Source organism: Echinops telfairi, unplaced genomic scaffold (assembly GCF_000313985.2).
Source record: "Echinops telfairi isolate 266 unplaced genomic scaffold, ASM31398v2 ScPeMD7_2565;HRSCAF=3150, whole genome shotgun sequence".
NCBI lineage: Eukaryota > Metazoa > Chordata > Mammalia > Afrosoricida > Tenrecidae > Echinops > Echinops telfairi.
The window spans coordinates 6,563,989-6,579,862 of record NW_022106463.1 but is presented as its reverse complement, the minus strand read 5'-3'; the positions used below and the strand labels follow the sequence as shown (position 1 = coordinate 6,579,862).

Here is a 15,874-nt window from a genome sequence, read left to right as displayed (position 1 = left end):
GGGGTGTACGTGTGGTGTGTGTGCCTGTGGGGGGTGTGTGTGTACATGTGTGTATGCGTGGTGTGTGGTGTGTGTATGCGTGTATACATGTGTGTATGCGTGGTGTGTGTGCATGTGGTGTGTGTGCCTGGGGGGGTGCATGTGTGGTGTGTGGGGATGTGTGTGGCATGTGTGTGTGTGTATACTAGGCTTTAGACCCTGGGGATGGACATGCTTAGTGGAGGCCGTCAGACTCAGAAGTGTCCATCTAGTTCCCAGCTCTGGACTGAGAGGCCCATCGGAGGAATAAATGCTGGAAGCAGGAGAACCCCTCGATGGAGCAGCCATCAAACCTTACTGCATGTGAAACATGAAAGCCTGGAAACAGCATATTTCCTACAGTCCCCGTTCATCTAAAGGGTTAACCAGCCAAATACACAAGAGGCCATCATTCTCACGCTGACACCCAGAGTTAAGTGTTCAAGTCCTGGAGGCATGCAAAAGAAAGGCCTGGCGATCTACCTCCACTGAAAGCCCAGAGAGACCCAGCTCTGCTCGAAGCACATGGGATCCCCGTGAGTTGGCGTGGACTCCACGGTAACTGGTTTGGGTTGCAAAAACTAGGAGGATTCCAGACGTTGCTTTTCTCATTCAAAGGGTCCTGGTGGTGCTGTTGGGTAAGCGCTGGAATAAAAGGTTGGCGGTTCAAGCCCACCAGCTGCTTCGAGGAAGGAAAGTGCGGCTGCCCGTTCCCATAAAGAGTTACAAAGCCTCAGAATCTTTTATACAAGGTCTTGGTGAGTCAGAATCACCTCGGTGGCAGTGGGCTGGGTGGCAGGAGAAGGTGCCCATTGCCAAGGACGGACGCCATCCCACAGACACGGGGCATCCAGACCCGCAGCACCCAGGACTGCAGGCTCTCCACCCTGGACCGTTCCTATAATCCCAACTACTTACTGCCATCCAGTCAGTGCGGACTCACATCCACCCCCTGTGGGTTTCCGAGACTGTCACTGTTTATGGGAGCAGAAAGCCCAGTCTTTCTCCCAAGGAGCTGCTCGTGGTTTTGAACTGCAGACCATGGGGGTCGCAGCCCAATGCACACCCACTACACCACGAGGGCTCCATCTGTAACCCCTTAGACTCGATGACTAACTTAAGCAGCATTGAGACGGAGTTCACGCTGGATGCTCTTATCTGCTCACAACTCCCACAAGGAGCAGATCATTGAGTGCTCCAGTTAGGGCTGTCCCGTGGTACTCACAGCTGAGAGGAAGAGTATTGACACATGGGTCCTAGATCCAGCTCTTAGGGGCTCGGGAGAGGGGAGGTGGCTGATTACAGAGAGGAGGTGGGCTAAAGAGTTGCTTTGGATCACAGTTTCCGTGGCTCTGCATCGGTGGATGCAGCCAGGCATGGGCTGAAAGTCTTAGGGGTTGGGATGATCCCTCAAAAGCAGCAAAGTGGTCAAAGCAACTCCTCAGAGGCAGAGAGGAAGCATGAATGCTAGCTATTTAGCCTTTACCGAGGTCCGCAGTTCAAACCCACCAGCTACTCCACGGGAGAAAGATGAAGCTGTCTGCTTCTATCAGAAACCCAGAGGGGCAGTTCTACCCTGTCCTGTCGGGTCACTGTGAACCGGAATCGACTCAATGGCAGTGAGTTGGTTTTCTGGGTTTTGTATGGTATTGGGTAATATATGTCATCTGGTGAGTCCGTTCATGGCAGCCCTACATACAACGGGAGAAAACAACACCAGGTCCCGTGCCACCCTCACCATTGTTAGGTCTGAGCCCGTGGTCGCAGGCCCTGTGTCAGGCGATCTCGTTCAGGGCCTCCCCCTTTTTCACTGCCCCTCGACTTGACCAAGCATGATGTCCTTCTCCAGGGACTGGTCTCTCCTGACAGCATGTCCAGAGTCCGTGAGGCGAAGTCTGCCCGCTTGCCCCTAAGGAGCCCTGTGAGTGTACTTCTTCAGTGACAGATGTGTTTGTTCGTCTGGCCGTCCGTGGTGCTGTCCATAGTCCTCGCCAGCACCCCCACCCCAATGCCCTCTCCTTCGTATCCTTATCCAACCTCCAAGTCCTGTATGCGTATGAGGCCACTGGAAAGATTACGCTTTAGCCCCAAAAGGAACCTTGTTTTTCAGCCTTGAAAACCCCACGTAGGGTTGCTGGGACTCAGGATTGACTCCATGACCCTTCATTCCACTTAGCCAAGACCTTGTTGGGGGTCCATCCCCTTGTACGTAACAAAGGAGAGAGCGCACGAGAGAGCGTTTGACGTCAAGGAAATGGCCCCTTGTATGTTGTATAGTTGTCATTATCCTTCCGTTCCATTTGCCCATGAACTTTTTGAAGCCCGCTCCTATAAAGATCACAGCTGAATCTCTAAGACACACACACACACACACACACACACACACACACACACACAATCCTGGTATCCAGGACACCTCTCCTTCATAGGAAACCCTCAAACTAGAAATCTCCCAGGTCCAGTCTTTTCCTCTGGAGTCTCTGTTTTGTTTTGTTTCATTTTCCTTCAAGAACATTTCGTTTTAACGAAGAAAGAATCCTCCTCGCGCAGTGGGGAAGGTAGCAGGTTGGCTTTGGGCCTCTGGGGCGAGAAAGGGGAGCAACACTGGGTCGGAGATCTGCACCAGGTGGGGAAGGAAACATGGAGATGAGACTGGAAGAATTAAACGTGGCTTTGTCACCAGAGGCAGGGAAATCAATAAAGCATGCTTCCATTAGGTAATCAAATCAGGCAGCCAGAACATTACACCACTGAGTGCCTGGGATTGTAACAAGGAAAAAAAAATCAGTCAAGAGAGACGTTTAATTGCTACAACACCGGTGAACAGCTTCCGTGAAGGGGTTTTAAATTGCAGCCCTCGTACGAATAGCACTGGCTCTCTGCTACCACCTTTTCCTCCTCGTTGCTGTTGTTCGGGGCTGTGGAGCCAGGTGCCACTCACACCCACCCCACGGAGAGCAGAGCAAACGCCGCCTGGTCTCACGCATCCTCACAGTTGCTGTTTGAGCCCATGGTTGTAGACACTGTGTCCGTCCATCCATCCCCTTGAGCGCCTCCCTCTTTCCCACTGCCCCGCTGCTTGACCCAGCCTGACGTCCTCTCCCAGGGACTGGTCTCTCCTGACGCAAAGTACGTGAGATGAAGTCTCTCCCTCCCGGCCTCTAAGGAGTGCTCTGACCGTACTTCTTCCAAGACAGATCGCGGCGATGTTCAGCCTCTGAGCAGTTCACGGCGCTTTTAACATTCTCCCTTCCGGCAACCACAGTTCAAACGCATGGATTCTTCCAGTCTTCCTTGTTCCGTGCTCAACATGCACATGCACAGGAAGTGATGGGAAAGGCCACAGCGTGGGTCAGCACACCTTAGTCCGCAGAGCACCGCCCTGCTTTCCAATACTCCGAAGAGGTCTTGTGCAGCGGTTTACCCAACGCGGTGAATCTGGCCGGTACAGGAGGTCATTACTACTCTGGCTGTCTTGCTCCTGAGTCTGCCTCACGAAGCCCTTTCCGGCCTTTTATGCTGGGCCGGTAGCCAGAGGGAGGCGTGGGTGAGCTCCCGGCTCACCCAGGGACTGGGTTGGGAGGGAACCATGACTGGATCCCACGTGGGACACACTTTCACTCCGAACTTCTCTAGCACATTTCCCCACGGCTCCCGTGAGCACAGCTTCCAGGGCTACCCTCCCTCTCACCGAGCCGTGGTTTTATGTGGTCAGCCTTGGAGCGAAGTGGCCGGGTGTTTGTGGAACCCAGCGATCGTTCCCAGATGCAGGGTGAGTGGTGGTGGTGGTGTTCGGTGCATTCGAAATACTGTCTGGTCCTGGCTGCCCTCCCGGCCATTGTTACCCCTTAGCCCATTAATGCAGCCGCTGTGTTGATCTAGCTCCTTGAGTCCTCCCTCTTTCCCGCTGCCCCTCTGCTTTACCAAGCATGGTGTCCCTTTCCACAGACCAGTCTCGCCTGGCCACGTGCCCTCAGTACCTGAGACGAAGTCTTGGCCTCCTCCCTTCTAAGAAACATTCTTGCCGTACATCTTCCAAGACAGGTCTGTCGGTTCTTCCATCGGGCCGGTGCTTTCAACGCCACCGTTCAGGCGCATCCCTCCTCCGCCGTCTTCCTCATGCATGGTGCAGCTTTCCCATGCACAGGGATGATGGAGAACCCCTGGCTGGGTCAGGCGCATCTTAGTCCTCAGAGCGGCATCCTTGCTCTTCCGGTGTCTCGGGAGGTCCTGTGCAGCAGAGGTGCCGGATGCAGTGTCTTGTTCGATTCCCCAGCAGCTGCTTCCACGTGCATTGATGATGGATTGGAGCAACATGACAGCCTTGACCGCGTCTGTCTGTTCTCCACGTGTCATCACGCTGTCCACTGGCCCACGGAATAATTGGTTACTGAATTATACTCCTTAAGTCCTGGTCAACTTGGGCTGTTACAAAGATAGGAACTGTAGCCCATGATAACAGACAAGAACAGAGGGTGCATGTGGGATGTGTGGTGTGTGTGCTTTGTATGTATGTGGTGTGCTTGTGGTATAGATGGTATGTGCATGGTGTGTGGTGATTGGCATGTGCGTGTGTCATGTGTGTGATGCATGTGATATGTTTACGTGTGTGACATGTATGTGTGTGTGGTGTGTGGTGTGCATGTGTGTTTGTGTGTCTAGTATGCATGTGGTGTGTATGTGGTATGTGTGAGGTATATATATCTATGTGGTGCATGTGTGCTTGTGTGTGTGGTATGGTATATATGTGTGTGGTATGTGTATGTGTGTTTGTGTGTATAGTGTCTATGGTATGTGTGTGGTGTGGGTGCGTGTGGTATGTATGTGTGTTTGTGTGTGGTGTGTGTGGTATGTATATGTGGTGTGCATGTGTGTTTGTGTGTAAATAATATGAATGTGATATGTGTGCATGGGTGCATGCTTAGTATGTATGGTGCGTGCGGTGTGTCCAAGTGTTTGTGTGCCTGTGTATTTGTGTATGTGGTATATATGTGTGGTGTGTATGCATATGGTGTGCATGTGTATTTGTATGTGTACAATATTGTGGTACATGTATGGTGTGTATCAGTATGGTATGATTGTAGTGTGGACAGTGTGTGTGTAGTGTTTGCTGTGTGTATGCATGATATATGGTGTGTGTTGTGTGTGTATGTGGTGTGTGTTCTTTCTGTGTTGGTGGAGCCCTTTCAATGCAGTGACAGAAGGGAGCCCCCTGCCCAATGCATCGCCAGAGAACTCCTCTCCACAACGGCCCCCAGTGACCCACTCAGGACCCGGGCCTGCTGGCTGGGAGGCACCTGCACGTGGTGAGGGACCGTCCGTTTCCATGAGCATATGCTGACCAGGTGTCTGTCTCCACAGGTCCAGCCTTTGGGAATGAAGACCAGCCGGCTCTGAAGGCCACACTGCCCTCCAAAGATGCCCCCAGGGTCACCAGGGCGGCCCCCCCAGCCCCCTCCAGTGTGACCCCCTCCCGAAGGAGTTTACTTCCTGCGCCCAAACCTACAGCCGTGCCCACCGGTAAGATGCTTCCCACCTGGTGCGGGCTCTGCACCGAGTCGCTGTCCCACCGTCCCTGTGCCCCTCGACCTCCTAGGTGTTCAATGGCACTAACACCCCATCATCTTTCCTTTTTATAATTTTAAGAGCTTCTAAATCAAGCGGGGCTTTTAATAAAATGAGAGTGGGGGCATATCATTTGGATTCCAGGTAGAGGTTCTGAGTCGTGTGTGATTATTACCCAAAATCACAGGCATCCCTTAGACCCTGACTCACAGTAGCCCCGTGGGGCAGAGAACAGCCCCTAGGGTTTCCAAGGCTGCCATTCTGATAGAGGCAAACTGCTCCATCCCTCTCCCACAACATGGCCAGTGAGGCGGGTTCAAATCAGGACCAGGGGGCCAGCAGCCGAGCCCTTAGCATGTGTGCCACCAGGCCTCCATCAAGTCCCCAAAAGAGAACCTTTCCTGGGTGTCATTTAAAGTACAGACACTTTGCCTCTAAATGCACTGCCATCGAGTCGGTTCCAACTCATAGCGACCCTGCAGGACGGGCTCACGCAGCCCCGTGGGAGTTTCCAGGGCTGTAAATCGGTATGGGAGTAGACAGCCTCATCTTTCTCCCATGGAGTGACTGGTGGTTTTGAACTGCTGACCACAAGTCCGCCTTGTAACCCACTAACGACACCACCAGGGCCCTTTGTAGCACTTTCAAAAGGCTGCTTTTCGGAAGTAGATCTCCAGGACTTCCTTCCCAGCCTGTCCTAGGTCAGAAGCTGCACCGGAGCCTGTCCACCACCATGCACGACGCTGTTGCCCTTTGAAATGACCCATTGTGCAGCTTCCAGCGTCACGGCAGCAAGTGAGCCACCAAAGTGTGACAAACTGACAGCGGGAGAGGGGGGCAGCTATCCAAGGCAAGGGGGCTTCAAGATTCATGAGGAAATGGAATGACACCCACTCTGTACCGCCCCCTGGGATGCAGATGTTCAAGTTCTCCCAAGAGCTTCTCGCCCTCTCCCGACCCATGAACTCACACCGTTTCCACTGCAGAAAACCAAGCCGGGTGACGTTCAGTAGCTTGGCATTTGGCTCAGGGAAGCAGGGCCACAGCCCCCTTGGGAGGGCATGGGGGCGAGCTCCAGGCTGAGATTCCAGGATGGGGTCCCGGAGCACCCCAGGGATCTGCTGCCCCCACGGCGCTTCCATCCTCCAAGCACACATCGGTCTGGCATGCTCTGCTTTCTGCCCAGATCCTCTGACGTCAGCAATGCACATCAACCCAGCAAGCAGGCCGCTGTCTTGGGTTTAATTCTGACCCGCTCAGCGTGACCCTGTCAGGCAGAGTAGATCGGCCTGACTGATTTCCAGAACTGTAGTTCTTCATGGAGTGGAGCTTCATCTTTCTCCCGACCCTGCGGGGGGCAGCTCAATGCCTAGCCCCCAGGACTCCCTTGGGGGGGTCACGTGTGCTGCCTAAAAGTCCAGAGAGGGTGGGATGAGTGGTCTGAGGAGGGAGTGGATCAGGCGATTAGCCAGTCACTCTCTTTCCAGGTGTTCGGGTTTTCTCAGCCAGGTGTTCTCCGAGGCTCGCTCAGGCTCCCTCGTTTCAAACCCACTCTTCTCACAAGGTGGGTTGCGGCCCTGAAGTTCAGCCTTGCATTCATTCCACTGGTTTGAATTTCAAATTTCAATCAAATCTGCTTCTAAATGAAATCAGCTTGCGTCCCGACCTGCGCTAGCATCAGGCTCATTTTAATAGTTGGTAGCAGATTAGAACTAGCTCTCAAATAATTGAATTTCTTGGGAATGTGAGGTGTTTGAGTAATGTTAATGATGTGGGTGACACAAACCCTCGTTGTTTGTTGGAGTCATTCCTAAAACGCGATGCTGCGTTTCTTTCTCCAAGGAGCCCGGGGGATGCTGCAGACCTTATAAGCATTGGGCTGTTAACCACGAGGCAGCAGTTCAAACCTTCCCGCTACTCTGAGGGAGATGGATGAGGCCGTCTGCTCCCATAAAGATTCACAGTCTCAGAAGCTGTCAGGAGCAGTTCTACTCTGTCCTATAAGGTCTCTGTGAGTCAGATCCAACCAGATAGTAGTGGTTAGGGTCTGGCTTGGCTTGGCTTGGCTGGCTTGACTTGGTTTGGCTTGGTTTGGCTTTGGCTTTGGCTTGGCTTGGATTGGTTTGACTTGGCTAGACTTGGCTTGGCTTGGCTTGCCTAGACATGGGTTGGCTTGGTTTGGGTTGGCTTGGCTTGGTATAGCATGGCTAGGCATGTTTTGGCTTGGCTTAGCTTGGTGTGGCTTGACTTGGTGTGGTTTGGCTTTGGCTTGGCTTGGCTTAGCTTAGCTAGAGTTGGCTTGGCTTGCCTAGACGTGGTTTGGTTTGTGTTAGCTTGGCTTGGCATAGCATGACTAGGCTTGGCTTGGCTTGGTGTGGCTTGACTAGGCTAAGCTTGATTTGGTTTGGCATGGTTTGGCTGGGCTGGGCTGGGTTTGGATGAAACCATTTCTAACACATGATACTTTCTTTCCTTCCCTGAGTCATTCCCAGCTAACGAGGCTGAACTCTGGCTTCTCTGCACTCTCAGAGACTCACCGGGTACCAAGCACATCACAGACCCCGGGAGAATTGGTGCTATTTCCTTTAACCTAGATTTCTGGTGTGAGGTTCAGTGGAAGTGACTTTTCCCTGGCTCACCTTCCTTCAACAGACTTCTAATAGGTACCTGCTCGAAGCCACAGGTGGCTCGGATTCCAGTTAATTAGGCCATCCTCGTAGAGCAAACCGATCTGTAAGTTCATCATGAGAACAGGAACAAGAGGCCTGGTCTCAGCAGCCGGTTCCTGTTAAACCAGCCGACCAAGGCCCTCGGTGATCTGGCCTAATAACCTAGAAAACATGTAAAGGAAATATCGATGCTGAATTCATTATCTGATTTCAAAAAAGATTCAAGGGGGCCCGCAGTCATAGCACAGGTGTTAAGATTTTGTCTCAGCTGAGCAGGGGCGGAGCAGGATTCGTGGGCTCCTTGACTGTGAGTCTCGACGGGCACAGACAGCCTCTTCGTTTCCATGAGGAGCGGCAAGTGGTCAAACCGCTGGTCTCTTGCTTAGCCAACTGCACCGCCAAGGCTGCTTCTTGAACGAGAGAAGAGACAGGTAGAAACGGAGCGTTTCAGCTGCAGAAAGACAAGAAGAAGCACCGCGATGAGACGTGGAGGCGCCACCATCGGAAAAGAGGAGCTGATGGAGGCTGCAGGAAGAAGGAGTGTGTCCCCCCGCCCCCCCCCAGGAAACAAAGGAACCGGGGCGTAACGGTGCCCGCTGAAGTTGGACAAGAAGCGTTACCCTGATGGAGTTCTGGTAGGAAGTAGCAGCACATAGATAGAAAGCAAAGCAAATGCAAAACCAAAGGCAACTCTTAGATCCAGGGGGACAAAGGGCTGTGCACGGGTGGAAATGGCTCCATCACAAACGCTCGACACAGAGTTCCGTCCAATGGGTGGACGTTGAATTTGGATGTTGCCAAAATGGGTGGCCTCTCTGTATTGAAATGTGGGAAGGGAGGGTGTGGAAGGGAGGTTACCGAGAGCAGAATTGTCATTTTCTGTTAAAAGCATTGCTATTGTTAAAGGTAGCAATGCTGCTTTCTTCTTCTTTACTCGCCTCTTTCTACGTGCAGGGGCAGGAGGAGGTTGTCTGCTCCCCTGAAGACTTACACAGCCAACGTAGGGTCGCTGTAGAGTGGCTGTGCAGGGTCACTGTAGGGTGGCTGTGCAGAGTCGCTGTAGGGTGGTTGTGCAGAGTCGCTGTAGGGTGGCTGTGCAGGGTCGCTGTAGGGTGACTGTGCAGGGTCGCTGTAGGGTGGCTGTGCAGGGTCGCTGTAGGGTGGCTGTGCAGGGTCGCTGTAGGGTGGCTGTGCAGGGTCGCTGTAGGGTGGCTGTGCAGGCTCGCTGTAGGGTGGCTGTGCAGGGTCGCTGTAGGGTGGCTGTGTAGGGTCGCTGTAGGGTGGCTGTGTAGGGTCGCTGTAGGGTGGCTGTGCAGGGTTGCTGTAGGGTGGCAGTGGGTATGGTTTTTAATAGGGTTCTTCATAAGCACTTTTATCTCCTAGTCCTATTGCCAGGAATAATTAAGACTCTATTATAGGTGTAAGGAGGCCTGGTGGTTCAACAGTTAAACATGTGTCTGTTACCTGAAAGGTGGGCAGTTCAAACCCACCTGCTTTTCCATGGGAGAAAGGCTACAAACAGCCTTGGATCCCTACAGAGCAGTTTGACTCTCCTCTGTAGAATTAGAACCCTGATAGCGTTGGTGAGGGGGTGATTTTGAGGATGAATGTGCGTCTGCCCCAAGGCATCACCTCACAGGCATGTGGAGATTGGACGCTAAATAAGGAAGACCCAAGACACAAGAAGGATCGGTGCATTGAACGATGGTGCTGGCGGAGCCTACTGAAAGCACCGCGGACGGGCGAAGCACGGACAACCGGAAGGCTCCTTAGTGGCAAGGAGGGCGAGACTTCCTCCCACATCCTTTCGACGACGTGGGATCAGGAGAGGCCAGTCCCTGGAGAAGGATGTCATGCTCGGTCAAGTGGAGAGGCTGTGAGAAAGAGGAGGGCCCTGGAGGAGCTGGGTGGACACAGGGTCAGCCACCATGGGCTCAGACATGGGAGTCGTGGTGAGGACAGCCCAGGACCCGGCGGTGCGTCCTGGGTTGACATGGGGTCGCTGTGGGTGAGAACTGCCACGACGGCATCGAACAACAACATAGGGCTGCTCTAAGGAATCCTCGTGACGCTGTTGAGTGAGTCTTCAACGGCTAACTCTAAGGTTGGGGGTTCAAACCCACCACCAACTCCCAGGTACAAAGCTGTGGCTGTCTGCTACATAAAGACTTATCAGGTTGGGCACCCTCAACAGGGTCGCTATGGGTCAGAATCGGCTCCAGGGCAGAGTTCGGCTTGGCGCTTTGTTTATAGGGTTGCTATGAGGATGCCAGCCAAAGGATGCCCGCCTAGGAAACCCACAGGGGCACTTCTCCTCTGTCACCTATGGTCCTTGTGAGTCCAGTGGACTTGATGGCCCCTTAGAACAATAGCATGACAGGTTTAATGTTCTCAGGCCTTTATCTAAGTGCTTACCACACTATTTCCATGACTGCAGGGTCTGTTTGCCCCAGACAATAATAAGCTTGTGGGGACAGAGCCATTTGCTATTCCAGCGTCTAGGCCAGCAGTTGCCCTGTGCGCATACTATGTGGAATCCCCACAACCACTGCCCTTCTGCTGATGCCAGCTCACAGTGACCCTTTCATGGGTTTCTGGGGCTGCCACGCCTCTCTGAAATAGACGGCCTCACCTTTGCCCCTCAGAGGAGCTGGTGGACTGCCCAACTTGTGGTCAGCAGCCCAATGCTTGGCCCACTGTACTCCCTGGGCTCCTGATGGAAATGAACATCGGTTCTCTAGGCTACCCCATAGTCACCTGCTTCCCATTGACCCTATTCTCCACACGGTCACATATTCCTGTTCATGAGTTTTTTCTTTCTTTTTTTAATTTTTAAAAAAATCTTCCTTCCTTTAATCTTAAGCAAAAGAGACAGAGGGGTTCAAAAATAAAAAATTTCTTTATCCTCCCTCCAAAACATGATTGTTTTCTTTTTAAGACTACAATTGACATCAACGAGGAGCTCGGGTGGCATAGTGGTTACACACTGGGCTGCTCACCGCAAGGTCAGCAGTTTGGAACCACCAGCCGCTCCTAGGGAGAGAGATGGCACTTTCTACTCCAGTAAAGAGCGACAGTCTTGAAAACCCACAGGGGTGGTTCTCCCCGTCCTGTAGGGTTGCTGTGAGCCAGCATTGACTCAGTGGCGGAGGCTGGTTTTTGGTTGGCTGGGGCACCAATGAGCTTCCTTTGTCTCCCTACCCCCCACCTGCCCCGCCCTCCAGCCTTGCTGGGATTTGCCGGCTCCCTCACTCTCTGTTCCTGGCTGTTGTCTGACCTGCGTCTCGCTTCCTCGTTTCCATTCTCTTCCAGCCCAAGAGAAGTGTCCCTTGAATTGTTCCCCGTGCTGGGGGTTGTCTCATCCACATCAGCACCCGTGGCCTGCTTCCATGATCCGTGGCCCCAGTCAGTGGCACTGCATCCAAAACCCTGGCATCTCCCGAGCCCCGGGGTCCCTTCCGCCTCGCTCTGCAGGATGGTGCTGACTCGTTGGGCTGAGACGGGGAGACCGTCCCGGGATAACATCCACTCCCCACGGATGAGTTTCTGTCTGTCTCCAGAGACCGGCTCCTTAGCTCTTAGTCACACGAGGTTCACTGGCAGGATCTCGTTATTAAGTGTTTGCTTTGGGGTTTTCCCTGCTGGCTTCGCTTTAGGAGCCCTGGTGGTGCAGGGAACTGAGGGTTGAATGTTCGAACCCACTGGCCCCTCAGTGTGGGAAAGGTGAAGCTGGTTGCTGCCGTAAAGATGGACGGTCATGGAAACCCCATGGAGCCCCTCTGCCCTGTCCTGGTGAGGACCCTCTCTCCCTGCCCAGGGTTTCCCTCCTCCGTCTCTCCTGAGTCAGAAGGGCAGTACAGGCCACACCCTGGGAGCACCCCTTGCATCAGAGCAGAGCGGTGACCCAGTCAACGGCAGCGTGACCGACCACGGGCACCCACCCCATGGAAGGTGATTAGGTCATCACACAGCCCGAGCTGACAGACACTCTGTGGGGACACAGTGCCCCCCATGGCACAGGGCACCAAAACCATCTCCGCAGACACACGGGCCAGCCTGCGCCCCTGACGCATTCATGTGATGCGTGGCTGTGTGCGTGACAAGGGCCTTGTGGCTCTGTGGCTGAGGATATGGCCACTGTCAGGAAGGTTGTGGGGTGTGAGCAGGGAGACCTGTGTGCTGTGTTGTGTGTGTTGTGTAGTTCTATGCCGGGTGTGAGCAAGGGTGGGGTGTGGTGTGGTGTGTGTGTGTGTGTGCTGTGGTCAGTGTCTCTCAAGTCCATGCCCACTCAGAGCAGAGAGGTCCTGCAGGGTTCCCGGGCATCCTCTTTAAGGGGGCACATCTCCTGACTGTTCCCCCACGGACAGCACAGCATGACACAACATGACATGCCACGACACGGCCCAGCACCCATACCTCCACCCAAGGGCCAGTCCCACTGTATGACGTGGCATTGCCCTGAGTCTGGCACCCCACACCCACCAGTTCTCCCCTGGGGCTGGCACTGGCCCCAGCAGGGGCTCCGGGCAGCTGCCACCGGGGAAGCAGAGACCCACTGGGCGTGTCTGAGCGCAGCTGCACAGACGCTAACTGGAGCTGGCCGGGCCGTCCCTGGTGGCCCGGCTCTCACTGACACGCAGGCCATTGAGCGGTGGTGTCCAGCTGCAGCCTCCTCCCACCCTCTGAGACACGGTGCAGGCACCGGGGAAAGGTAGTAAGCTGGTGGCTGAGGACCGCAGCCATTGCTGCCCAGTTGGTTTGTCAGGGTCATGGGTGGCAGTGACCTTCAGCGAGAAGGAGCCTTGGTCATCAGACCAGCGGACAGCATAGCCCATACTCTCTGGTCCTCGAAAGCTAAAGGTCAGGTGTGTCCTTCCTTGAGCACTGGGCTGGCCGCAGACCACCCAGGACGTGTGTTGTTGGTCCTGTGAGCCTTGAGTTGAGCAGCCCTGGCCCCAAGCAGCTGATGTCCCTGTGTCTGTCTGTTATAACCAGCTTCCTCTCCATCTCCCTCCGCTGTCTCCAGGTACAGGGACCAAGAAAGAAGGTCACAAAGAACAAGAGGCTCACAAGCCGGCCGTCTCGTCGCCTAAGAGAAGCGCAGCTTCCACCCCCAAGCTCCACTCTCCAGGTATTTGCCCAGGGTGATCTGCTCCCTCCAAGGTCTGCACTGTCAGCCCTCCAGTCGCCCGAGGAAGAAAGATGAGGCTGTGTGCGCCCCCGTAAAGGACAGCCTCGGAAACCCGCAGGGGCAGGACCCGCACGGTTGCTGTGACTCAGAACTGACTGTATAGCAGTGGGTTTGGTCTGGGTTTGTTACTGAGGAGCGGGGAGTACTTGAACTTGAAGCTCACTGGGCTCGGGCACAGAAGTGATGGTGGGGATGACCCAGGACCGGGCAGTTTCCCTGCTGTTGTGCGTGGACCGCCGTGGGATGTCACTGGCTCCGTGGTAACCAAGAGAGCGAGGGTTAATTTCAGTTGCCTGGCACTTGGCGGAAGTCATGCATGCAGCAGGGAGGGTCAGGGGACGCGGGCTGTGCCTGGACAGGGCGGGAGGAGGCCCAAGCCAGGGACACAGCTTCTGTCTGGGTTTCTGAAGGACAAGTTTTTCCCAGCCTGAAAGTGAAGTCGAGTGCTTCCGGTCCTGGGACTCGGCTTCTGGAAGCAGCCGGTGCCTGCAAATGGATGTTTCACGTCCTCTCGGCCCTCTCCGCCCCATGGGCCCAGCCTTCGTGCCACGCATTGGCCTGCACCTTTGTGGGCACGAGGGGGGTGGGCGCCGCCTGGGCCTCAGTGGGACCCAGAGAACCCGTTGGCCCCAAAGTATCGGCCAGGCCCCATGTGTGCCGTTCCGGCTCACAGCACCCCACGTACACCAGGAGACACCGCCCACGCCTCCCCGTCCCCATCAGGGACATCATGTTGCAGCTCGGCCATCTGGTCCAGGGCCTCCCTCCGTCTCACTGCCCCTCTGCAAGCCGCCAACACAGTGACCAAAACAAAGTGGAGACCAACCTGGGCACAGCTCACACAGGAGGAGACTGTTGTGGGTTCTGAGGGGGTCCTGGCGCGGGCGATGTGAAGATACTTCGCAGGACAGGACAGTGCGTGCTCTTGTGGGAGAGACGTGGGTGGGAGCCAGCACCCCCTCCTCCCCCAGCGCCAGACCGCCCTGCCCCCACTGCTTGCCAGATTGTCCACAGGCGGGAACACCCTTTCTCCCAGGCATTTCCCACAATTCCTGGCTAGTGCACCCCGTAAGCACTGGGCAGCAAACTGCAGTGTCATGGCTCAAAGCCATCTGGCAGGTCTGCAGGGTAAAAGGCCAGGCAACCTGCCCCTGGAATGTGGGCAGCAGAGCAAGCCCTCTTGAGTGATTCTCCTCTGTCCCTGGGGTCACTGTGCATCGGAGTCCACTCAGAGGCAACAACCAAGCCACGGTGCATGGAAGGACTAGGTGGTGCCCAACCCCGCTGCTGGCCACCCTGACCAGGGCCCCAGTAGATGGACCCTCATGGGCCCCAGAACAACAAAGCCCGTCGGTCCAGCCGGTCCGACTCACAGTGACTCTACAGGACAGAGAGGCACTGCTCCATGGGGTTTCTGAGACCCTCTCTCCTCACAGGAGCAGGCAGCCTCCTCTTTCCACTGGGAGGAGCTCGTGGGTTTGAACCGCCGACCTTAAGGTTAGCAGTCCAACATTTCACTCAGTGCAGTTCCAAAGGGCCTTGATAATAAATACATTTAAAAACCCTCACTGCCATCAGGTCGATGCTGACTCATAGTGACCCTGTAGGACAGGCTAGAACTGCCCCCTGTGAGTTTCTGATACTGTGTCTTTATGGAAGTAGAAAACCTGGCTTCTGGTGGTTTCGAACTGGTGACCTTGTGGTTAGCTGCCCAATTGTTTAACCCACACTCTGAGTCACAATGGAGTCGGTGGCGGTAAGTGGCTTGGTTACCTTCCCCAATGGGAGCCCTGGTGGGGCTGCGGGCTACATGTGGATTGCAAGGTCAGCAGTTTGAGACCACAAGTCAGTGCCCACTCACAGTACAGGACTTCTGAGTTTATAGTCTGCCTAGGATCAGACGGCCTCATCTTTCTCCCTCAGACTGGCTGGTGGGTTTGAACAAGCCAATGCCTTGCCCATAGCACTGATTACAACCCAGAAAACACTAAGGGCAATTCTCCTCTGTCACATGAGACAGAAGTGGCCCCATGGCACACACACACCCCCGACCGCAGCACTCTGGTTGGAGAGACTCAGAGAAGGGCAGGGAGCATGGAGAAGAGGCGTGCTTTGTGAGGACATGAAACAAATAAGTGACATTCACCCCAGGACCAATAGGACTCTAAGAGAGCCTATTCGGGGCCTCTCTGGGCCCTGGTGATGTAGTGGTTACACACTGGGCTGGAGTCTGCAAGGCCGGCAGTTTGAAACCACCAGCTACCACCCTCCAGAGAAAGATGGGGCTTTCTAGTTCCTTAAAGAGCTGCGGTCGTAGGAGCCCACGGGGCAGCTTTACTCTGTCTTACAGAGTTGTTGGGAGTCGCTGTGGACTCAGTGGCAGGAGATTTTCTACACAGCACCTCTCAGCAGTCAAACATTCAGGTGTTAA

The 15,874-nt window shown here is 54.6% G+C and overlaps 1 protein-coding gene across 1 annotated transcript in view; it reads left to right on the top strand.

Annotated features, from left to right (window-relative positions):
* Positions 1 to 15,874, top strand: part of LOC101653304 (microtubule associated scaffold protein 2) — a 169,326-nt gene that overhangs the window by 120,780 nt on the left and 32,672 nt on the right. The window contains exons 5-7 of the mRNA XM_045293990.1: positions 5,380 to 5,538; positions 13,279 to 13,383; positions 13,982 to 14,124. Coding sequence (XP_045149925.1) covers positions 5,380 to 5,538; positions 13,279 to 13,383; positions 13,982 to 14,124 — 407 coding nt within the window. The remainder of the gene's footprint in view (positions 1 to 5,379; positions 5,539 to 13,278; positions 13,384 to 13,981; positions 14,125 to 15,874) is intronic.